The sequence below is a fragment of the Vidua chalybeata genome, chromosome 2 (genome assembly GCF_026979565.1).
Source record: "Vidua chalybeata isolate OUT-0048 chromosome 2, bVidCha1 merged haplotype, whole genome shotgun sequence".
In the NCBI taxonomy this organism is placed as follows: domain Eukaryota; kingdom Metazoa; phylum Chordata; class Aves; order Passeriformes; family Viduidae; genus Vidua; species Vidua chalybeata.
In genome coordinates, this window is record NC_071531.1 from 108,784,502 (window position 1) to 108,811,068 (window position 26,567).

The following is a 26,567-nucleotide window of genomic DNA, read 5'->3' on the forward strand; positions in this document are numbered from 1 at the left end:
CTTTATTATGTACAGGATTTCAAGATCACAATTCCAAGAAATAAATTACTTTCTCCTACCATAATTAAAATTTATGTCAACCTTGTTTATGAGGATAGAAATGCATTAACACCACAAAGAAGTCAGGCTGCTGCGAATTCTTTGAAAGTTGATCTGCACAGGTCATTAAAGTTTTCTTGATCTCTCTTCTTTAGACATCTTTAGTAGCAATTCTCTTTCAAAGAATAAGCCTAAGCACAGAAGGGATATTTAAAAGATGGAGCAGGCAGTTTCAAGAGATGTTATTAGAAGTTGTTTGCATTTTGAATTAAGTACGACACTAAATATTTTAAAAGCAGTTAAAACAAGTACTTTATTTTATACAACAAAGGTAAGAAGTTTAATTAAGTGTATAAGGCTAAACAAGATTTTAAATGATCTAAAACACTATAAAAAGATCCTATTTAAATCTGATGAGCTGGAGACTTGACACATTGGAACAAAATTCCAACAGTTCCACCTTAAAATACATCTACCAAAGTATGTGGAGTTACACCAATTCACAGAAATCAGATAATAAAGTCATTCAGGAGTTGCAACTGCTTTGAATTTAACTTCACTACCTTTGTGAACAATGATGATAGTGCAACAATCTGCAGGCTATAAATAGAATCAATGTAAATCAGATCTAAATAGCATGTGGTATTTATCATTATTTCAAACAGCAAACACTTCAAACAACGGAGTGTTTCTTCATTTTCTCTAGTTGTAAAGCTCTTGGGTGTTAAATAATTCTGATACTCTGTATTTACTCATATTTGTACCAAATCTTCTTCTTAACATTCATTACTACCAAACCCAAACAATAAACAGTACACTTTCTCTGAATGAGGAGAGAATGAGCCTCAATGCAACCATTCCTATAGTCTTGAAATCCATGTAAAAATAAAATTAAGTGAAATTTCAAATAGGCTCCTGAAACACCTGGGTTAGATGACATGAAAATGTTCACATTTTTTTAATCTTCTAGCATTGGAATTTAATGACATATTGGGTTCAAAAAGACTAACAAAATAAATTCAGGCAAACAATTCTATTTTAACTTCTGCATAAAACACAGGCTAGGGGAAATCTCTAGCATGAGGTAATGGTAGAGAGGACAATTGGGAAAGACAGTTCTGGGAAAAAACATATTTTTCTCTCATCTTCTGAAAATACCAGATATTGTCCCCTCCCACGTTATGAAAGATAAAAATCAGGATAAACACCAAGCTGTTTTGCAGCTTGGATCTTCCATGTCTCCTAGGGTAGAAAGGAGGGAAAGTTTAACATTCCCTGTATTAAAGGATCAAAGAATCCATCTCCTCTGGGATGATAGAGTCACAAGAAAACACAAGGATACGTCCAATGTATCCAAGACATGGGAAAGGACTGAGTCCTTAAAATGCTTGCCTTAAATCACACAGGGACACAATACTCTGTACAAGGACACAGTTCCTGTTGTTTCTCTCCCATTCCCTCTTCCCATCAAGGATTGCTTTGTCTTCTCACATTTCCTACTGATGTTTAAAAGTTGGGAGCTATTGCACGATACAATTTTATAAACACTGATAAAACAGTTCCAGGTTCTTAAAGGAGATAATATTCCAATTGTTCCAACAAAAATTCCAACCATACTAAAAGGCAGTGTTCAGTTCTCATATTTCAAACCCAGATCTCTCTTTTGCCAGATAAATTACAGAAAAAAAACCCAAACCAAACAATAAAGAATTCTCCTAAGAAGCACCAATTCTGCATCTCTATTAGGAAGGGTTAGATGGTGAGAAGATTTCTTACACAGAGGAACAACCAGGCACAGGAATATTAAACAGGCCATAGCATTGCTTACTAGGATTTACTTATTTTTCAACAGAAGCAGATCATATGATGGTTATGCCCACATGCTGGTATTCTAGTTACACAGAAAAAAACCCTCCATTTATCTGGAATAAATTATTCTTCCATCTACTTATTTGTAGTGTTCTATCAAAGGAGTATTCAATAAAATACCAGTGGCCTCACTGAAAACAGTGTTCAGTTCCTAAGGGCAGATGAATGTTTTCCCTTGAATGTTTACTGAGCAGAGCAAGAGTTTCTACAGTTCAAACTAATAGACAAGGAAAAAAAAAAAGAGTAGGCTAGAAGGGACCTTGAAAGGTCAATTATTTTATTAATCTACTCTTAGAAACTTTCAGACTTGAAAGTTTACATTGCAGGCCTGCTTTCTCAGTGTAGAATAATATATGACTGACTTACAATTTACTCAACATCCTCATACAGTATTTAAAACAATAAAGTAGTAACTAAACTCTTTGTAGTGCTTTTACACTGAAACAGTTACCATTTTGCTGTTTCCTATTAGCTGCATGCTGGTAAAAAATCAAGAGACTGACTTTGCTACTGTGACATTTCCACCAGGCTCTATGTGAACATGGCACAGTATACATTATTTAGTCAACCACTTCCAAGAGCTCACTAAAATATTTAGGAACAGAAATATTGCAGAACACATTGCAAAGGTTAAAAAAACCCACAACAAAACAGATACCCCCCCCACCCAGTATAACAAAAAAAGTACAAATCTATATCAAGAAACATTTTTAACAGAAGATGCAGTCAGAGACATTCTAGCTAGATCTTTCAGTTTGGTGCACTGCCAATTAGTAACTGGTACCACAAATGACAGGTTAATGGGCTTACTAAGTGAATGTAGGACAAAGCCAGAAGAGAAAGAGGTTCAAGAAAGGTGTCAATCCATTTGCCCTGGGATATCCAACAAATAGCAGTTTACTTGCTGGTATCAATATGAATTTCATTGTCTAATTTTGAAAGAGCATAGGAAGAATTAAGGAAAAAAAATGTAAATGGAAGAAAAATACTACTTCCATAGTGTTTGGTGCATAGGAAAGTTAGAGTAAATAAAAAATGAAAGTTCATTATTATACTGTTCTTATTACAGGGACAAATCCAATTACTTAAATAACTATGCATTTGTTAACAGCACAAAATAAGAAAATTTGAAATTAAAATTTGGAATAAACTTTAAACAAAGTAGGGTGGGAAAAAGGCATTCTAAAATAGATGTCAGCAATGAAAACAGAAGCCCTGGTTTTCTTGAAACAGTACAAATCAGACATCAGAGTATACTTCTGGCTGCACCTCTAAACCTCTTCTTACCTAATGTCCTCCAAGGAGTACATTCCCAAGATTCTTCCTAGACTCACATATCACTGCTTTGAAATTAAAGCTTCTTTCTGCCAGCTGCCTCCTGCCCTCCACCTGAGGCTGGTTCAACCCTGCCATGCTGAGAATGTATTTATAAACTTCCTAAAAACAATTGTTTTAGGAAAAACCTTCTCAAGATCCTCACCATTTTAAACATCTCTTGTCTGCCATTGTTTCCAATGAACCTGGCCACTTATTAAGGTATTTTCAAAAAGAGAATTATGTAATTACTGTAAAAGTCTTTGAAAAGGCACAGTATGATGCTGCTACACTACTTTTTCCTCAAAGAAATGGAAAACTCCAAACAGCACCTGAAGTGGTACCTGGGCACTGTTGCACAGTTCTTAAACAGTGCAGAGACTCTTGATGTGCTCAGTCTCAAGGCTGTGGCTGCCAACATTAAGACTCCCCTGATGCAGAAAACCAATCAATGGTATTTCTAAGTTGCCATAACAGTTATGCTTCATTTCAGCTAAGGAAATGGAGTTATTTGTTTTCTGAACGTTACATAAGTGATTTGTGAATTTGGAAGGTGCAATCCGTGTTTTGTTTGCAGGACTCGGCACTGTTTCAAAGAAACCTGTTACTGTAATGTCTCCTGCTATGAACTTGTATATACACAAATATAAATAAACATAATATTTTAAAAAGCAATCAATTGGTGTATTTGTTTCTACACACAATTCTACACAAAAGCTCAAATCTTAGGTGGAACTAACACCTAACCAAAGCCATACTTTAGATATATAAGGATTTTTGCTTAAGAATTAGTTGTCCTTGGCCAAAAAAAACCCCAATATTCTGAAACCATCATGAAGAGTAAAATTCAATATCCTACTCTCAAAATAAAAGTTTATAGAAAGAAAGGAGTACAAATTTTGATATTAACTTATGGAATTCTCACACAGAAAATCCTGAATATTAGCAGAGAATTTTACCACACTGAGGAATGAAAAAATAGTAAAATGATTCTGAAATTAGCCACACTTCATATTAGATAAGAAACATTTTATACTGAAATACTTTCAGGTTCCCAATTAAACATCATGGAAACATGTATCAAAGAAGTTTTTGATCACAATTGTATCTTCCAATTAAATACTATTCAGAAAATAAAGATTGGGAATATACAGATGTATTTTCCAATTGTTCAATTATAATAGAGTTTGACAACACCACTCCAGCATAATGTGTGTAGTGTGTGGTCAGTACACCCAAACCCATCATTAAGGAGAAAAGCAAATATTGTCATCCAGAATTGTATATTAGCAATGTCACACAATACAAAACATCTTCCAAAATGAGAAGAGCTGCAAGCATTTTAAAGTCAGGTTTCTCTTACAAAGTGTCCTCAAATGATTTGTTTCAAGAAACAGACTCGCTTTAGTGAGATGATAAAAAAGCATAGCCCTGGCAAAATCCAGCCTTCCTACTGTTCACCAGTGCATCTCTTTCTACAATTACTTCAATTTAATTACTTAGCAGGAAGACATTCAAATTTTTATTGTACTTCTACCTTGAAGCAAAACAATGTATGAAACTGATGCTAAATAATCATGCACTGATGAGTCAAGGTCATATCAGATTAAGGTTTTGGGTTTTTTTTTGTTTGCAGTTTGGTTTTTTGTGGGATTTTTGGTGTTGGTTTGGGTGTCTTTACACAACAGATGAAAATAAATGCCAAGGACTGACACTGGAAAAGATTGGCCAACTACTCCTTTGCCTTCAGGGCTGCTGCTGAGGGATGAATGAAACATGAGCCATCTGTAAAATTCAAACATGCTGGGGAAAATAAAAATACAAAATCCACATTTCAAGAGTCACTTTGTTAATAGTTTAAAATAGCCCTGAGAGAAGACATATCAGCTAAATAATCAGTTCTTCTATATATAGTTACTGAAGTAAATGTCATAAGGAGATTCACAAAGAGAACTGAACATGTAGAGAAAGAACTCTGAGTGTGGGCAATGGGTAAAAACCAACCTTCTTACCCTGCTGCTTTCAAATGCTCATACTAAACCCTTTTGTGAAATCAATACCCAGCATGATCTGTAAGAGTAACTCTGCATAAGATATTACCTTGTGAAAGAGTAATGATAGCTATGCCTAGTAGCCAATACAAATGTTGGCTTGGTGCTTTCTAGCTCTATTTAAAGACATACCAAAACCACCAACCCCCTTATGGAACGCAGCACAACACAGCATTATGCATTGCTTTTTGGCATTTCCACTCAAAACAACACAGTATGATTGCTGGGTTTCAGAAGGAATTTTTAGCTAATAACTCAAGGGAAAACTCAAGGGCTGCTCAAATAAACATCTAACAGGAGTTCAGACAGATTAAAGAAGAATGACATTACCTGGAATAAAAATTAACTGACTATTTAAGCTAGGAAATTACGAGTCTGCCAAAAACCTCCTTGTGAAAGTGTGACTATTTTGAGCAACCTGAGGAGAAAAGAGAAAGCCTGAAGAATTACAAATTCTCATTAGGCTTATGCCAAATTAAACAGTAATTCACATTATGGTTCATTTGCCTTTTGCTTACTATTAATAAACAGTTTAATCAAATACCTTAACCAGTTTAAACTCTATGAAGTGGAAATAATTTCCTGATTTTTTTCCTCTCACAATAATTTGACTCTTTATCTGGGAAGAAAATTAGCTTTGAAATACACTGATATTCCAAAGAACAAAACTGCTGCTTTGCTGTGCATTTCAAAAGCAGTATCCTCAGTGGATGGTAAATATTTATGTTGGTATAAACAAAATTTATGTGTATGTAAGAAGAACATCCTGCATCAATTTATTGATTTTTTTCATTCATTGCTTTAGAGGCTTTTGTTCCTCCCCTTCAACTTATTAATTGTTAGCTTCAAAGTTTGGGGATTTGTTTGTTTATTTGTTTTTGTTGTGTGGGGGATTTTTTTTTTTAAGATACTCTTACAAAAAAAATGAAAGATGGTAAGTGGTTTATGTAAGACTCTAACCAGACATTTGAAAGCAATTTCTCTAAGTCGTGTTTATTTGTTTTAACATATTTCAAAAATCCTAGCATAATATTCTTATGGTGACAGCATAATCTGTTGCAAGATCTCTGCTCATTAGAGTCAATCATAACAAGGACATCTAAGGCAGTATTATTTGTGATGATGTTGTTTTGGTTTTTTTCTTTGTGGAAATGGGAATTGAAATTTTCAAGTTAGGTTTTTTTTTCAGAAAGAACAGTTAGAGATCAGAAGTCACGGTCTCTGGTACTTTGTCATGCTACAGAAAGGGTAGGTTTCAAGAAGAGTCTCATTTGCCTGATAATCAACTGAAGTACTTATGACTATTGTCTGTATATTAAAGTATACAGTATTAAAGTATATTCTGTTTTTGAACAGAAAATGCATGGTATAAATTGAAATACCTTGTCTGTAAATGACATCTATTAATGAAGGTGCACAGAAGGGGTGGATTAATGAGAGAAACCTCTGATGCTGTAATACTGACCTGTTCAAAGCAGTAATTGCCCTGGTCTTCTGTCAGCCTCTTACTAGACTATGGACCAAATCTCATGCAGTTTTCAAAGAGATATTCTGAACTTTTTGCAAGATACAATGTGTCTATCAGACTGCACCTGAAGAATGTTGAAAATCAGAATTCATTCAGAATCATTAAGATTAGCCACTTCCACAAAAATACTTAGCCTTGGAATGCTCACTACATCAGATTTCAAAATGTAGCACAGATTTGCAAGTGCCTCAAGTGGACATTATGCATGCACATCTTATATGAAAGAAAGTGTCACAACATTTGTTTTTTAAGCATCTTAAACCCGATCCTTGAGCCATCCTTAGTCATATCTCAGAGTATAAGAACAAAAAAGGAAAATTGAAGTATCATAGCAATATAAAGCTCGTATGTTATTAAAATTCTTTTACAACTGTTTACACCCCCAGAAGAGGATAAAGAAAGGCTGTAATTAAGAACCAGCCTCTGAAGAGCATCACCTTCTAATACTAATCTACAATTAGTTATACCAGAATAATTGCTGGTCTTCCAGTATGAGTGGGCTCTGCGTGGAGACTGCAGCTACAGCGCAGGCTGGGGCAGACCTTTACAAGTATCCTGATGGCAAAATGGGCTGGATTCACAATGTAAAGATAGTCTTGACTTACCTGTACATTAACCAGTGTCAGCACAACTGAGAAGAGGGAAAAGGGGGGAAAAAAAAGGAAAAGAAAATAAAGTAAAAAATGAAAAAAATTAGATAGCAGGTGACAGTTTTGAAAACTGAAGCAAAACCATCACTAAGATAAAAAAAGAGACTTTAAGGAATTGGTACTGATGGCATCTTTGCTTCAAGCAGCATGTCAGTTACAAAAGAGCCACCAAAATCTATAGGAACTGAGCACAGTTATGCAGGAAGGTGTTAATCTTTTGTTGTTGTTGTTTGTTTTTTGTCATTGTTGTAATTTTTGTTATGTAAGGAGAGAGGAAAAACTAAATTTCACGATATTGAGAGTAAAGTTATTTGTTGAATTTTAAAATATAATACAGAAAGAAAATAGACTGTAACTGAATGTTGCCACAGCCTTTCAAAAAGCAGATGTGGCCAAAAAAGCCCTTTCTGCATTTTTGGTTACTCCTTCACATTCTCCTTCCCTTGTACTTCTGAAGAGGACATGCCTTAAAAATCAGCTTTAAGAGACATCAGAAGAGCCACAATATGCCCTGATTTAAGTGGCATGATTCCACTCCCCTTCCTTCAGGTAATCATCCTCACCAGCCAGAAAGACAAGAGAAAAGATTATGGACATTTGCTCCCTAATAACAGGTCATTTGACAAAGAGATTTTAAGAGGTACTCAGAGTACAATCAGGCAGAGCTTCTGCCAATTTTTTATTTGGTCTTCCAATTTTCAGGGTTTAATGCAGAAAATTTTTCAAATAGCTGGGAAAGCCAAGACCCACTAACATACTCCATTTTCTGACAATGGGCACATTATATAGGTAACTCCAGACACATATCAACCCATACATTAAGAACTCTAGTATGAGGCATATCAGTGGAAAGTGATCCAGTGCTCTTCCTGACTGTCCCTGTGGTGCAGGTGGGAAGAAAAGCTGAATTTTGGATGGTTTGTTCTGGTGGCAGCTGAGGAAGGGATGATCATGAATTCAGATTGGTTATCTATTCAAAAGAGGTTAGGAAACAAGTAAATAGCTGTAAAAGAATGGTCTAGAACTGTGAACCTTTAAGATTTAACTTCTAAGAAAAAGAGGTTCACCACGAACTATCCCCTCTGTTCATTCCATTATCTCTTGCCTCTTTATTGGCAGGGGACAGCTAACCCTTCTGGCTTTGAAATTCAACAATTTACTACATACACACAGGCAAGCATGACAGTATTCATCTTATGCTCAAAACATTTAAATCAGCGTCAAGACCTGAATCAGCTTAAGGCATAACAAAGCTGTGAGCCTTTCAAGACAAAACCAGCTAATAAGTTTAGATTTTTCTTGTGACACCAAGTTAATGGACAGAAAACAAATTTAGGCTGATAAATAAGAATCAGAGCAGAAATTATTCCCAGATTACATTACGGTTGCTTAAATCACAATAAAATTATAATTTCTATTTCAGTTTTGAAATAAGTACCTCTGAACTAGTGTACAAAGTAATAAAAAAAATTTCATTTAGGTAGACACCTCTACCTTTTTCCTTGAGCAACATTTTACTAAAAACTTAAGTTCATATGAATTGCTCCTTTCCTTATCCCAAAGTTTCACGTAACTGCTGGATTAATTCTGCATGCACACATTCATTTTTTAAAAATATTATTTCCAAAAATAGTGTTTCAATTTAATGAAATATGAATGCATTTAAAGTACATTTCATGCTGCCATTGCACTGTACACAAAGAAGAGATACAGCTTTTTTAGGGGCCAAGATGAAAATATACTGCACATAATGCATTTCCTGCCTTTAAGACAAAATTTCTTTGTCAAGTGAAAAAGTAAACTTTGATCTCAGAAAAAAAAAACCCCAACCTGCTTCCATGCCTGAAAAGTGTTGTTACAGCTGTTTGAGGAAAGCCAAATACGTACAAACACTAAGATGATTTCTCCTCTCCGCCTCCAGCAATGCTGTATGGAAATTTAAAATGACAAAAGCAAAACACAAAACACAGACAAGAAACCATTAGAGATTACTTGCACAAAGACATTTTGAATTGGACATATGAAATTTCTCAGTAATTATTTTTCATTCCTTTGTGGGTTTTTTCTTTAAAAAAAATAAACTTGCTCAAGTGATAAATGCATGGATCACCTATAAAAAAGGGGAGAAGAATCCTCTGAAACAAATAAAGTTATACCTTTATCTGTAAAAAAAAATATTTGCCAATGTCATTACTCGTTTTGTTCCATTTCATTCCACATGGCCACATTATGGTGGTAGTTATTTCAGTACTTGTTTTCTTATTTAGATCTTAATGGGGACATTTTATTGTGAGAAAATAACATATCCTTTGAAAACCTGCTACATCATGGTAACGGCAGGAGGGAAGAAAAGAGACAGGGCTCTAACAGGAGCCTGGTAAAAACTCATGTCCCTGAGCCCAGCTTCACAGTATCTCAGACATGGATCACATCAGCCCTTTATGAACTGGGAAATGAAAAAAAACACGAATCAAAAACTTACTGAGAGAATATAACATGTACACATCACCTTTATTAAAATAAATTTTATTCATTTCTACAAGCCTCTTTTTGTATTTCAATTTCCAGAGGCAAGCAATGGATTTAGTTCTGTATTCTTATGTGAAGTGTACAAACCAAGCCTTCCATGCAGAAATAAACTAAAAACACAGTCTTTCTGGACCACGAATATAAAAGCAGCTAGTAAATACAAAAAGAAATTTGGACAATTTATCTGAAAACTTCAATTATGTCTAGGGTGAACTCCACAAAATGAAAACTATTTTAAATTAAGATACTCCCTGCTTCATATTTAATTAGGACAAAACTTTCCAACCAATAAGTAGAAAAGCAGGATATTAATAAATAGTTTACTATGTTTGTAAGGCCAGCCACAGACAGAACTGTAACAAGCTTAGTGCAATACTAATTTTTCTTTCTGTTTTCTTTTTTTCCCTCTCACCAAACAGAACAATAAATTTCACATACTGATGAAATTTGCACAAATAAGGCAAGTTTTCTTTACTTCTATTGAAATTAATATGTCTTTACTCTGGTATGCTTATCAGCCTGTGGGCTTTGAAATAGTCATAGAATCTTTATGGTTGTCTGCAATGTCCCCCACTAATCCACATCCCCAAGAGCCACATCTGATAAACACCTCCAGGCATGGTGACTCCACCACTTCCCTAGGCAGCCTGTTCCCATGTCTAACCACCCTTTCAGTAAAGAAATTTCTTAATACTCACTCCAAATTTTCACTGGCATACCTTGACAGCATTTCTTCTTATCCTATCACTTTTTACCTGGCAGTAGAAACCAACCCCCACCTGGCTACAACCTTCTCTCAGGTGGTTATAGAGAGTAGTAAGGTCACCTCTGAGCCTCCTTTTCTCCAGGCTAAACAAAATGTATTGAAAAATACAGAGTTTTAAAGAATTAACTATTCAAATATTCAAGAAGAAATACATAAAATATGTTTAAGTACAGCTAAATAGTACACAAAGAGAAAGAAGCATAGTTATACAAGCGAAGACTTACAGAAAATAGAATATATATTCACATAGTTTTTTGGTATCTATAAATAACTAATACTTGGACTATGTTAGCTTAGATGAAAGAAAAACGTGAGTTATGTAAGTCCACCCATGTTCAGACTTCTATACTTTTCCCTTTGAGCAATATTATACACAATTCATGTCTTGCTAAAATGGTGGCAGCCACTAGGAACTACAGTAAATAACCAATCATGAAAACAAACAAACAAGAACAGCTTGAGCCAAGATTTTTGTTTGTTTTTAGGAGCTCAAGATAAATCATGGAACAGCTTGCTGCCGATCCAACAGTCTATGTTAACACAGGTTAATGCTTTCCATTGGATATCCTTTCTTTCCCCCATTAATATTTTGAAATACGACCATACATTTCTCCATTATGACGATAAAGGCTGTGAGCTTAAGCTGCAAAAGAGCTGACCTATAACACAATCAGCCAGATGATCCAGGCTTTTCTGCAGTATTTTGTATTAACAGTTAGCTGGATTAAAAAAAAATATGAGAGGCTTAAGGGAGCTGTTTCATAGTCTACAGACTGACTCTTAAATCAAGAGTGAGTGGATTACTAGATTGCTTTTAAATAATCTCTCTAGAAATGCCACTTGAGAAGATATTCTATGAAAACACCTTGCTTGCAGGACTTGCTCTAAATTTCACAAAAAGATCTGAATACTTATCCCAATTGAGTAAAAGTTCTAAGCTTCTGGCTGTAAAAAGACTGCACTAGTACTTTTGACTTTGTGAATAATCCTGTTCTCCTTGAGACATTAGTCACTTGTCCTGTTACTACTCCTGCTCTGTACTTTTATGTAGTACATTAAGACAGAAATAGTGGTTTATATTTAACAAGGCATCTCAACTCAAAAGGTACCTGCATTATTTGTAAAGGAAAAAAAAAAAATCTAACAAAACCCCAAAAACAATCCCCCTCCAAAAAATTAATTTTATTTTCAGCCAAAAGTAATTTTATTGTGTTGATAAGCTCCCTTTCTAATTTACTCCACCATAAATTCCACCGGTATTGAGATCAGACAGTAGAGCAAGACATTTTTTGCTGTGCCGGTGTTGAGACAATGGAGAAGTTGCCCAGAGAAGTTGTGGATGTCCCATGCCTGGAACTGTCCAAGGCTAGACTGGATGGGGCTCTGACCAACCTGTTCTAGTGGAAAGTGTCCTAGCCTACAGCAGGATTGTTGGGATTGATGACATTTAAGATGATCTTTTGGTTATTTCCCTTCCAACCTAAAACATTCTGCAATTCTATGGAATTTCAAACTGAAGATCTCACAAGACATCTGAGAAAGAACAAGTCAACATTTATAAAAGATGTTCTCGTGCTAATATGCTTTGCTCTGCAGACTTTACCACTTCTCAGGAAAAATAGAAGATACCTTTTGAAAGTGAAAATCAATGCAAATTTAACTACAATATTGTTCAAATTCTTATTCTAGCTAATTTCTCTGTGTTTGTTGGATTGATGGCCTCAAAAATTAGGACAATGAGAAGATTCTAAACTAATAATATCTTGTGAAAATAAGCTCTTGAACAAATAAAGACACCTTTTTTTATTCCAGTGTCATCACAAAGCATTATCTCAGCTTAAGCTACATTGATTTGGGGAATTAATGACACTACTGAGATGAAATCATTTCAAATTACCTCAACTGCATGCATTAAAATCCAAATTGCTATTTATGCCTAAGGATCTAATGTGACAGACTTTCCAAATACAAAATGGGTCCTGCACAGTCATGTCTCAAACCAACAACTCCCTACTGAGTAACACATGGGGTTTAACTCTATTTGGCTCTGCACTGCCCAGAGAAACCAGTCTGAGAAAGAGCAATGTGCCACCAAAGGTAGGCTTGAGATTAACAGACCCCTCTGCATGCTCCTACACCAGCTCACTAGAGCCTGATGTTGCAAAATTACTTGATTTGGATCACCTTTCTCTACCTCTTTAAAACCCAACCTAGAAAGTATAATCAGGAATACATTTTTTGCTCTTTGGTAGATGGCTTTGGAGAAAATAGTTCAATTTTTCTCTCAGCCCTCTCCAGACAGACTGCAAAAAGTAGAAGTAAAACACAGCTGGGTATGGTAAAAGGCTGCTGCTGATTCTTTTCAGCATTGGGGGTTTCAGAAATAAGTAACTTAAACAGGTACTGAAAAATCATCAGCATCAAAATTGCATGTAACACAGTGAGCAGTAGGGAGAAAAGACAAAAGCTTTAATATCCACATCATACTTACCCCTGCTTGAATGGGTATGCTTACCCTTTTCCCCCCACTCTTAGAACATAAAGTTCTTGCACAGATTTAGTTTTTAACAGGCACACCACTTCTGTAGACACCTGACACTCAGGAAATGAATGACCTCCTGTAGTAAGCATTTCATTAGTGACACTAATAAACTCAGAAATCAACTTTACTCGTCTTGTTCTGTGACATGGAAGAGGCCAAGTTCTGTGTGAAAACTGTATCTTATTACATGAACTTATTGTAGAAGGTACAACAGAGAGACCCCCCCCCAAAAAATCTACTTTCTCTCTAAAAGATAAATTATAATGCAGACCTGAATGCTGGACTTCACTTTTATCTATAGATCAACTTAGTATTTACTCGAAAGTCTGAAAATATCTTTAATTTTCTTTCAGTTTTGCATTGTGTCTTTCGACAGGGACACAGAGCACTAGAAGCAGAAGTCTGAGCAAAATTATCTCAAAAAGGCATTTTACATGCCTTACAATGTGAAGGCTTCTCAGAAGCACTAATGATTAACAAATTGTTCATAGATTGAACCAAGCTCTATGAAATTTTCAAAATCCCTGTAATATGTAACAGTTTACAGAACTTGAAGAGTATATAAACAGAAGATATTCAAGGCATTTTGTTTGAATCAAAGTAAACCACAGCAAAGGAAGTGTAAAATGGCTATGTTTAATTGCTTAAACAATGAATCATGCAAAGTAATGTTTACACCCATGTAGATAGAAAAAAATTGCATATGCACATATAAAAATGTTTCTATATATTATAAAATTTTAAAGGCTTAGCATAGTTTCATACTACCTGGGAAAAATATTCTGTCTTTTACTCAAATCTTAATTTTGGACAATGTCTGATGTTCAATCAAAACAGATTCTTATGTATAAAACTGTATGTTTATATGCACAACTTCTCAGACATTTAAGACATGTTTTTAAGACACAGTTTTTACAATGGTGCTTACATTCTGAATTAAGAAAGCAAAAAAATTGAAATTTGAGGTAAATCTGTTGATTTAAAACTTACTCAAACTTAAGGTGAAGAGAATGAAAAAAAATATATTTTAGTCTTTGGGTCTATCTTTAATTATTTTTTTTCTACAAAAGACACCTAAGTAAAACTAATCAATGTCATGTGTAAATAGTTTAATTATAATTTATTGCAAAGAAATTCTGAATCTTATAGCTATGGAGAGAAAAATAACAAACAACTGTGAGAAGAGAGAATAGCAGCCATGTCCTGTAGAGTCAGAAATCCAGGTGTGAAAAAAGTTTTTCGAAATTATATGAGTTTGTCATAATTTCTTTAATAAATAACATTTTTGAACAACTGAAAAGTGAAATTCCCCTAAAAACCTGTGCTGAAAGTTATAGTACATAGTACAGTTATAATACATAGTGTAGAGTTATATAAAATTATAATATATAGAGGCCTATTTCTGTGTTACTCAAATCAACAACAATTAAAACAATAAAGGAAAAATGGAGGCTGCCATACAAACAGAAACAGAACTCTTATAACCCTAATAACTGAAAGATTTATTTTACAACTTTGTTCATTATTCTTTAGCAAGCCCTCACATCATATCAGGTATCATATTTGCAGACAAGGCTGCATGCACTCACACATTGATAGCGGAGGTGTCACAAGTCTGAACTGTGAGCTTTACAAATCATTCAATATGCAAGGCAACAGATGGAGCCCTAGGAACAAAGTTTGAGACACTAGCAGAAGTTTCAACAACAGTACCCCATGGTTAAACAATGCTACTAAGCACAATTATAAATAAAATTTAAAAAATAGTAGTCCCATCCTTAAAAAAAAAAAAAACAACACCTTGAAACTGAAGCACAATGTCAGAATGCCTTGATTTACCATAAATCTTCTCCACTGGTAATGCAGTCATAGCCAATACCCAGAAGATGTGGGTATAAACTGCTGGTACAAACATCTGCCTTACTCTGAGAGAAAAACAAAGTGCCACTTTTGCCAGCTACCTTGATTAAGGTAGCTGGTTGTATTCCCTCTACAACCCTGGAAAATCCTACCTGGATTTCACTCCATGAACACAGCTGCAACAACTGTTGGTTCTCAAGCAGTTCCGAGGATGCTGCTGACTGTAAAGGTTTCTATTTCAAGGTTTCTGCCTTGAGAGGTCATAATATGGATGGGGATGCACCACCACATATAGATTGCTGCCTCTAACAATTTTATTTAAGTATGTAAATAACACACACATATGTACAGTGCTTTATTCCCTATAGTTTCAAGGAGGATGTACAGTCAACCCCCATAGCTTCCTAATGTTTGGACATATTTTATTTGTGAAGAGAGGCTGGATAAGACAGGTCTGTGTGTGATTTAGTTTTGAATTATGAGACAGTCTCTCTCTTTAATTGCTTTTCTCCCAGTCACTCTAATGTGTTTTGAGCAAGTGTAGAAATGAAGCTTGCTTCAATCAACTCTAAATGAATAAATATTAAAAGTTTTCACCTCTAGACCTTGCAGAAGAGACTGTCAAAGTGATTTATGAAGCCCAATATATAAATTAGGATTCTTCCCACTGCCACTGCCCAACCCAAATTGTGAGTGGGATTGCATACAGGTTATTATACTACGAAGTTGGAGGTGGTCTATCACTAAGTCTCTGACAAACTGTAGGTGAGATTTCAGATTACACCCTTGTTTTCTACTTTATAGTGAACATAATTGTTTTTTGTCAGGCTGCCATGGAATTAAAGCACCAGCTGGAACTGGCAGCACATTTGTCACCTATCCTATGCAAGCACATTAAGAAGGATGACATCAAACTACGTCTCCTAAAGCTGCAGTCTGTACCAAGCGAGCACTTCAAGGTTGCTTATCCAGAGGAGCTGACTGAAGTGAGCGAGTTGGAAGAGTGTATGCTCTCCCAAGGCCACTCTTTATATGATGGTCAAAAAAGTCACCCTGTAACCAGTGAACAGATGTAAGATGCATAAGAAAGTGAACAGAAAAAAGTGCCAAAATGCAACATGACAAAGAGAACCAAACTCCCTTAGGTTTAAGCTAAATATCCAGTTCTTGATACAATTTCTTTTTCATTTAGAATAGGTAGCAATAAAAAAATGTTTAAAATAACATTCCTATTTATATTGTCAGTTATCCTGCACCATTTTTATTTCAGGTTTCTAATTAATATTATTAAAGAAGATGGTACACACCTTTCTCAGAGTGATATTGGTGCTACTGATACAGTTTTTGTACCATTCCTTTTCCTATTTATCAGTATTTTTTCAAGAGCTTGCTGTTATGAAATTCCTTAGTTTAAAAGTAAATTTCTGAAAAAAAATTGAAGTTTCTTTCTCTAAAACATTTCAAGGAATAGATGATGCATAGCATTTTAGTTTTAAGGGCAAAGAAAGAACAAGGTCATATAATGAGAAACTCTTTTGGGGCATGCAAAAAAGCCCTAAGACTGGAGAAGGTGGACAAAACTGCTGTGTAAATGAACTAACAAGTGGGAAAGAGGAAACTTAACAGACAAATTAGATAGTTATGAAACAGGTGGATGTCAACCCAAACAGTAACACTATCAGTCAATGCTCATGATAGCAAAACATGTTCTAGTTACTTCAAATAACTTCCTAACTACATATATATATAGTCTCAAGAGTTGTTTTTCAGGGAGTGAAACTTGGTCTCTGGAGTCTTAATTAAGAGTTATTTTACTATGGGAGAGTCATGAAAAATAGTGCTTGAGGTTCATGTAGGAACTAATCTCCATTTAAATCAATAGATTTGAGCTTAAGACAATTTCAAACAAACAAAAAAAAAAAAGAACCAAGGAAATGATTGTTAGCAGGATGAAAATCAAGACTCTATATGGGCATAAACCAGTTAGTATTTGTGCTATGAAGAATCTCAAGGACTCAAATTGCTATTTAAGGCCCTTTGGGTATGTATATTCAGGGCAGCAAAACAACTACCCTCTCTTGTCTAAATCTAGACATACAGATGTATATTGCAAGATAAGGAGAGACCATGGAAACAACTCCACTGAAGAGCTGGCACAGCTTTTTTACATGTCCTGCAGGCTTTCCCTAAGTGCAAGACACATGCAATGAACAAGAAAAATACAAAAGGAACATTTAAAGAAAAACAATTACCATTGTCTACAGCTTGTCTTCAGGGGCAGAATGAAAAATGAAGCAAAAAGAAAATGCAAGGATGTAGAGAAAACAGTTTTGCAGTGTTAAGTTCAAATATTATTTTCAAGAAATTTGCGTGAGTCTTTATTTACATTCAAGTTAAACATTGCTGGGTAACAACAGTCGTTGCTTTATTTTCAGGCTGAGATCAGAAGATTCCTGTAACATTCTAGATGTCTTATAACAACTTCTATTAGTCTTTGTTTAGTGCTTTAGGAATTATGCTCAATCTCAAGCCCTTTTGTTATTTTGTAGGGGACTAAAATTGACAATTAAGAATTTTAGTTAGAAGTTTTTATTTTGGATTTGTTTTCAAATCCTGATATTAGGGAGGACAGAGATCTATAGCCATAAATATTTTTGCTTATAATTTTCTAGTTTTAAGTTAATTAATGTGTATGGTATTTCAATATCATTGTAACTACAAACAAAAACACTTGAGTAGAAAGACAGAGCTTTTTCTTATTATTTATAATTTAAAAGATTACTTTCACTATTTATTATACACACATTGCAACTGCTTGAGCCTATAAGTGTCATTAAAGTTCAGACATTTAAATGTGCATTGTCTGTCAAGGACGTCACAGAAAATTAGTAAAGAAAAAAAACCCTTAAGAAGCACATGTGCTCTCAACTAAAGCATTGTGTAGAAGAACTTGGATTTTTTGTGTCAACTTTGTGAAATTCTGTGTCAACTTCTGACTCATAACTAGCTTGTCTCAGTATTAAAATCTGAAACAGGAGCTGGGTTGCACAAACCACAGCTACATTGGGATTGTTGCTCTCCACCTGCTCTGAAAGAAGGAAATTTACACAGCAAGAGTTTCAAAACAATTGCTACTTTTTTGCTATTACTATTAAACAAACTGGCCTTCCAGAGAATGTATTCACTGCTGCAAGACATTTATCATTGTTATTCTCATTTTCAGCCAAGCATATGGAGTTTCTCCTTTCCTAGGTTAAGTCTTCTATGCCAGATGCACACACGAGGCCCAAGAGATCACCTGGAAAGCTGCACATAAAACCAAAACACAGACTGGAGGAAAGAATGCTCCCAAAGGTTTTTGTTACAAGGGAACCAATTTACTGAAACAACAGAACTTTCCTATTCACATTTAAGTTTGCATACAAGACTCATTGCCAATAGTGGGATATAAGTGGGAAGAAAAATAAAAGCCTCCAGTGAAAATTAAACATCCAGAAACATGAAAATACGAATTACAACTTCCAGGATTTTTGCAGTAGTTTCTTAGAGATACATTTAAAAAGGACAGAGAACCATCCAGTGTGAAAAGTGAGAAAGATGAGATAAAGCCACAATCAGTGTTTGATGCACAAACTTCTGTCAGCAGGAATCTGCTTGCATGCATAGAGCCCAAATGATGCTCCAACGAATGTGTAATTAAATATTATTCCAGATCTTCAAAGAGAAATTCCAGGATATATTTGAAAATACAGATTTCTACTCCTGACACAACATTTTTTAGATGAAGTTTCTTTTTCCTTAAGGTGAGCAAAGCATTCAGAAAGCAGGGTGTTTCTTTGCTGGGTGTTCAGAGCCAGAAAGTACAAGACTCTTAATGGAAGGACCTAGGGAAGCACAGAGGCACCTGGAATGCCTTCTCCAGGTGCTGTGAAAGAAGATTTCCACACCTTCCCTCACCCTACAGGAGGCTTCTCTTTCTTACCTTTGACATTCACACAAACCTGCAAGTTAAAGAACTCATTTGTCACTGTATTTGCTTAATTAGATAGCATGTTGTAACATCCATTTTAAGCGCCAGCATTCTGAATTTATATGTTTTTCTCCTCCAACAGTTATTACAATCTTTCCACCTTTTATATATAGCAAACTATAATGCAGTTACTGAACCATTTGCAGTACTCAGAGATACCAAATATTAATTGCTCAATCAGCCAGCATTGACACGCTGGATTTAACATGCCACATTGCATTACTGATTATATTTCTAATCTTACTAAGTCAATCTGGGCCAAAGACACCTGCAGTTTAGCTGGAGTATTTAGAAAACACCCGTTTCCTTAACTATTATAGTATTACTAGTTGGAATGGAAGTATACACCTCATACCTTGAACATCTTGGAGCCTGATTGCACACTTCATAAATATTTATTTCATTAACTCTTCTTTTTTTTTTTTCTCAAGAATGAAGCAAACAACCTGCATTTTCTTGGAAATAATAATTTTACTAGTATTGCATATGGTGAATTAGTTTGTTGTGTCCTGAAATTAATTCAATTCTTTTTAAGAAAATCAACATGGTATTTTCTGAGTTTACTCCTAAAACAAAGAAAGAGAGTATGTACCAGTATAGGTAAACTTAAGTCCAGTGTCACCATTGTCTTATGTTCTCCAGATTTTTAATCAGAAAATATGATGTTAAATACACCATTATGGAAGAAGGGCAATATACATCCAACAGTCCCCTTGAACTTTATATAACAAAACATTTAACCACAAAATAGAAGACAGTACTAAGCTAAAATTTCTATAATTTTCAAGTGTTACATTATCAGAAAACCGAGATGGTGATTTTGTAACAGGCTTTCAGCCCTTTTGTTCTTCATGAGACCATCACAAATGCTATACAGAACTTGTCCAACCACATTACAAAATTTTTACTGTAAAGTAAGAACTATTTTGCAAAGAAATTAAACAAATTAATGTGGCAAAGAACAGACAGTATAAATAGCTTTGGAATTTTCCATAAGAAATATTCAACTTTTAAGATGATCACATGAAACTGTAACTTTCTGGTTAAATTAGACTAACAATTGAACTTTCTTGTAGCAACTGTGCTTAGGAAGTAACTCAACAGTTTTATTTTACAGTTGATGGACCAGAATAAAGTACCACTAACTCTTCCAATTTCTGTGCTTTGATACCAGAATGTACCTCCTGTGTCTGTGATTTGTCCTTGCCTACCTCATTAAGCACTAAGAAGCAATGAAATAGGTCAACTGATTCCAGACTACTTCCTGACAATTAATAACTGAAATAAACACAGAGCTATCTTTAGTAAATTCATTGTTACCCTAAAAAACTTGAGAGGAAATGAAATACAGCCCAGCTGCATGAGCGACAGCTCACCCACCTGACAAACTTGCAGAACAACTACTAAAATACTAATCTGAGTTGTAAAAGTTATTTCTCTTACAGTTAGAAACCATCTTGATTTTATTTTATTGTCTTATCATACATCTTATAGACAGAAAAACAATGCATATTACCTTTTGCAATAAATCTATAAAAGCATTTATGCTCCGAATTTCAGCACTGTGATAAATACTGTGGCTATAAGACGATGTCAGATCATTTTATTTCCCTGCCACGCATTCTGTAGATGAGAAAATGAGAGACTTTTTCCTGAGATTACTTACCCATGAAGTTCAGATAGCTCTCTCCTCCGAGTGCATGAGTAATGAGACGAATCATTTTATGAAGCTGTATCCCACGATCAATAACTGGAGTCAGAGGCATGAGCACACTCATGTTTGTGTACATCTCTGCATCCATCAGGCGAAAGGCCAGTGTCTTATCACCAACCAGCGCCTAGAACAGTTCAGAAAGACACTGAAGAAAACCTTTGGGTGTAATAGAAGTGTTTCTAAGTTTTGTTTTTTTTTTTTAAAACAGGTGGTATGTATCATAGGGGGAGGACTTGCAAGATCACTGAGGAGCCAAGGACATGGCTCAGTGTGCATGATCCAGACCCTGTTCCTGAAGAAAACATCCTGCCACTGCCAACGATCATCAGGTCATGGTGACCCTACTGACCCATTGTGATCACTGCATCTGTGCATTGTGTTATGTGCAATACAGAACTGGTCTGCTGCCAAAAACTGAGGCAGGGATCTCCATGAGCTGAGCCTGGACTGGATGTCAGCCCCAGTTGTCTGTTTTCCCCTTGCAACTCTCTCCATTGTTACTGGGGCTCCTGGGCTGATGGGACTGAGTCAATAATGGTAACAGACTAGCATCTGCCTAATGCCTGGCCCTACACTTCACCTGATGGAATCATGCTGCATAACTACTTCTAAGAACTTTTTCACCTACAGACATCAAACGTGAAATATCAGCATCAACTCAGTAAATCACAACTGACTACCATTTGGGAATTTTTATAGGAAACACAGAAAATAAGAAAGCGAACACCTAAAGTAAAAGCTCCTGGAATGTAAAAATAAATGGGTATAAACAAAACTCTGATTCAGACATGCAGAGTGAGTATGAAGCGTTCACTTATATGCAATCAAGAATGTGATTGGTTTTCTGTGATTTCACAGAACAGAAAATACTGAATTACTAACTTGCTAGTGCTCACTGCTCCTAGAGAAAGGCCACAAAATGATATTCAATATATTAGCAGGCAGGTAGTGGAAAACATTTTGGAGCATTTATATGTAAATAGCTGATTTTTGTTCAATTAGCCCAATTCTTGTTTTATACTCTTGAATGAAAATTTACTGAATTCCAGAGATACAGATAAATTGTAAACAGGTCTAGGTGAAAAGCACCATCATCCTTTCATTTTCCAGCTGACAATATAACAGCATATACAGATTATTCCCTTAAGTAAAAAATACTCTATTTAGAGGAAAAAAAAATCCCATGTGACAATGAGAAGACTGAAGACTGCAATGAACAACTATTTTCTGGACTCAGAATGTGGCATTTGTTAGTGCTATTTAATATCCCCTAATCTTTCCATTGGAAGAGCAGCTAAGTGTTTCACTATTCATGTTTTCTGTGGCAGCTGTGATTTTATAAATGGATATATTTCCCCCTTCAATGATCTCTTTTCTACCTCAAAGAATCTTATTCTTTTTAGTTCTTTTTTTTTTTTTTTTCTTATGGAAATCAATCCACACCTGCTATTCCTCTCCACAGCATTTTTTTCTGGTTATGCTGTCTATCCTTCAAGATTCAGGACCAAACCTCTCTCCAACATTGAAGATGCACACAAACCAGGAAAGACTGCAGTGGCATGCTGATTGTGCTCTTTGCTCTATTCCACTCATAATAATTCCAGGACTGCATCTCCTTTTTTGACAGCTATTACATTTCGAGTTGCTATTTTCACACTCTTCTTATAAGCACATGGCCTTGTATTCTGACTGGCAAGAGTCAGCTCATAGCCCATTACAACATATAAGAAACCAGGATTGTACCCTCACATGCATCACTTCAGGCATCTTCAGACTGAATTTTATCCACACTTATTGTTTCTCTAGCCTACTTTTCACATATCAGCCTGATGCATGTCTGTAATCATAATTTTCTTTTAATTTAAAATAATGAGTTTTTTTCCCTAAGTATGACATTCTAAACTGAAAATGCAAAGTGATATGGAAAACAACTCAATTGCTAAAAATCACCATGAAATAAAAGAACAGCAACAGTAATGCTGTATGTTGTGCTTTAGGGTGAAGCATCAGCTTTGATTAAAGCAGCTTAAAATAGAATAATATACATTTCCAAGTAATTTCTGGAGTTCTTTATCAGGATCATGCATGAAATAAACACTGTAACAGACTCTGAGATTTGAGTGTAAATAGGTACACAAAATGGATATCATGAACGGTAAACTCAGAACGCTTTCTTTAAAATATACAACTTGTTTTGGACATTCCTGTTGACATTTATTGTAGAAAGTACAGGAAATGGAATATCAACCTCTATTATATAAAGGAAAGATAGGTTACTTAAATAAAATATACATTTTTTAATAAAAGGTTTAAAGATGCTAATTTTACAACTCCCAAATTACGTGTTTTCTGACTCTCCAAAAACAAGGGTTAAAAAGATTGTGGAAGATGACTGCTATCCAAATTAATCATTACTTTTTCTTTTTTCCACACACAGAACTATTGTAATTGCTGTGTTTTGAACCAAACTGTTACAACATATTTCATTTAGGTCTCAAAAGAGGATGTTTTCAATCCTTCCAGAGAGGAAAGATTTTCACAAAGGGAAAAGAAGTCACAAACAACACTTCTTACACTGGCATATTGTTTATGCTTATCATAAGTAGTGTTCCAGTTTACTTAATGGAAAGAGGATTTTCAAAAGCATGGATTATACACCTTCCTATGTTCCATGGCGGGCAAAACAAGAAGCTATGACTCATTTCTTAAAAACAAAAAAAACCTGAAAGTTAATATTACCCATATACTCCAGGGGGATTCTTTTATTAAAATGAAGGATTGTAAAATAAAAACACAGAAAAACAAACAAAAAAAATACCCAACCCAACCCCCCCCTCAAAAACATAAACAAAACAAACAAAAAGGTACAAAAAAAGAGCACTAGTCCAAATCTACCTATTTCTGAAATTCTTGCCATCCTCCTCAGGTCCTTTCTCATTTAAAAAACAAAACAAACAAAACACCAAACTTCTAAACAAGATCTTTTACTTGGTTATGAACAAACAAACATCTGAAAATACCTGGTCATGACTCTCTGCATAAGCAATGTATTTTTCTTCACACCGTCTGTTTGTTAATGTATGCACAATATTGCCCATATTCCAGTCTTCATCTTTCAGCTCCTTAATTATCTACAGAAATAAAAGAAAGATCACTGAAAAACTGCTTTAACTAAAAACATGTAACATTATCTTGACACAGAAATTTCCAATGGATTGCGAACTGTATTCTCACGCTCCCAAGTTTTGAAGTGATGAGCTTTCTCTGATAATCCAAAGAGTTGTTTTTTTTTTTTTTAATTTTCCCACATAAATATAATACCTAGAATACTTTTTTCCTCCTCTACCTCCCTGGGGAAGCACAGACTACAGGTTTTGCCATTTATTATGTGAATCCTCTGATACAGTGAATAATGTGATTGATAGGACCTGCAAGAGAGCACTGCACCAAAACCAAGGAAGAAATATGTGGGCACAGATCTACCTGGTTCATAATATCAGGAAATGCCACCCTGGCATATAGGAGCTTCCAAATAAAGCTTGGGCAGTGTGATGCTACCTCCTGATTTTTAGCAATTTAAATTGAATCCCATTAATAGGAATTTTCTGCCTCATATCACATTATTTCCTTCTTCTGCTAAGTCCCGCTCAATCTCAGTGTTAGTTCTTTTTTTTCTACACCACTTTGTAAACCTCCATTGATCACTACAACTTAAATGCATATACATAAATATATAGACATAAAAATAGAAGTGATAAAAAGGCAATAGCACCAAGATGGCCAATATACACTGTAAAAGTTAACATTATAATTGTAACTGCCCATATATTCCTAAACCATCTTTCCCCCCCCCCTTCTTTGCTGATTTTTTTAAGTCCGTGAATTCTGGCTCTGAACACATTGAGGTCCCTATTACATATTACATACAGATCTATCTTGAATCTGAACAAGTACAACCACTGCTGTGACAGTTTTTCTTTCTTACTTTTACAGATCCCTCAGATTCATGGAATCTCTTGGAGGTTCTTCAGTTTTCAAACTGACTTTAGCAAGTTGCCTAGAAAATTTCCTATTAATGGTATGTACTTAAAAACTGGAGAGAGAGTAAGCAGTCTAGGAGAGTTTGATAACAACTGATAAACTGTTTAGCTGAACTTCTCCCTTCCAACCATCTCAGCTTTCCCTTCATGAAATGTGGTAACAAACTCTGGCATCACTTCTTTCTCCAACTCCACATCTCTACTCTGGTCACTTAGAAACCCACAAAACATCAGAATCAGGTATTTGTTGTTAAAAAAAAAAAATGAACCCTTACTGCATTCCAGGACCTAAATGTATAAATTACACATTCCAAGTTTTAATGATGGTGTCTCTTTGGAAAAGCTGTCAAGTTTGTCCTCTGAAAAGAGGCTTGAAATCTGTTTTTCAATTGGCTCTCTACCTCCTAGTTACAAAATTGAAAGATGCCAAAGGTAAGCTAATTTTTTAATTATCATTCTTAGCTACACACTATATTTACTGAAGCATTAATGGTCATAGAAAACATTTATTGTTTTCAGATCATCATGACCTCCCAAAGGATTTGGGTGCAATATTCTATTGAAGAGAAAAATGTTCTCTAAAACATTACTAAAAGCCTTTTCAGATCATCTAGTGTTTTATGCCTTTTCTTGTGATTCTGTATATTAAGGAAAAGGTGATATAAATCCTTAGTGCAGTCAAAATTTATTAATATTTACAGATTTATATTATTCAGTTTTGTAACCCCCCTGTACCAACTGCAGGTGTTCGTGCAATTCACCTAGGTTTACTTTGCTTAAACTTTCAGGACTATTTATATTCAATAATAATTTCTATGCCCAGTGTCAGGAGAGTTTATTGAGTGTTTTTGGAGTGATTTTTTTATTGTTTGGGTTTTTTTTGTCTTTAATATTAATATGCATATGGTTTTATCTACCTGTTCACATTCAATATAGATTACACATTCTACAGCTGCTGCAAGATACAGGTCATTTCAAAGAAACTGAGCTTATGTGTATTGTATTAAGAAAACAATTATCAGCTGGAATGCGAATCCCAGCTCCTGAACTTCCTCCCCTGAAACCTACATAACATCTGACAGCTCTCATTTCAGCCTCTAATACCTGTGCTCAAGCCTGTCAGAATTTATTTCAATAGCACATTAGCATAAGAGAAAGCAAAAATTGTCAGTAGGATCCAGAAGTGTTGATGTGTATGCACTGACAGAGAAACATCCCACTTTGAAGAGCAGAATGTATTTCTCAAGAAATTCTCACCTGTATCCACTTATCTGGAATGGCCATGGCAAGTCGATAATCAAAACCCCCTCCTCCCTCTGCCACAGGCCGACAGAGAGCTGGCATTCCAGAAACATCCTGGAACAGATAAAACACCCCACAACATCATTTCCACAGCACTGCAAATATCACTGCATATTTCAACCATATAGTAATACTGATATACAAACACTCTATAAACAGCTTCAAAGATTGACCTGGTTAGGGGAAAAAAGAGCAAATTTAAATCAGCTATTACTACACCCAGATGTGCTGTTTGAATACAAAAGTTACAGAGAAAAGCGTTATGACTTTTCTCATCAAATACTCCACCTCAGAATATTTTAATATAGTAGATATTTAAATAGGAAGAGACCT

The 26,567-nt window shown here is 35.1% G+C and overlaps 1 protein-coding gene across 1 annotated transcript in view; it reads right to left on the reverse strand.

Moving 5' to 3' along the window:
• GBE1 (1,4-alpha-glucan branching enzyme 1) overlaps positions 1 to 26,567 on the reverse strand; it is a 138,336-nt gene that overhangs the window by 22,101 nt on the left and 89,668 nt on the right. Inside the window, exons 10-12 of the mRNA XM_053935256.1 lie at positions 26,190 to 26,288; positions 23,913 to 24,023; positions 20,845 to 21,016 (exon numbers count right to left, since the gene is read on the reverse strand). Coding sequence (XP_053791231.1) covers positions 20,845 to 21,016; positions 23,913 to 24,023; positions 26,190 to 26,288 — 382 coding nt within the window. The remainder of the gene's footprint in view (positions 1 to 20,844; positions 21,017 to 23,912; positions 24,024 to 26,189; positions 26,289 to 26,567) is intronic.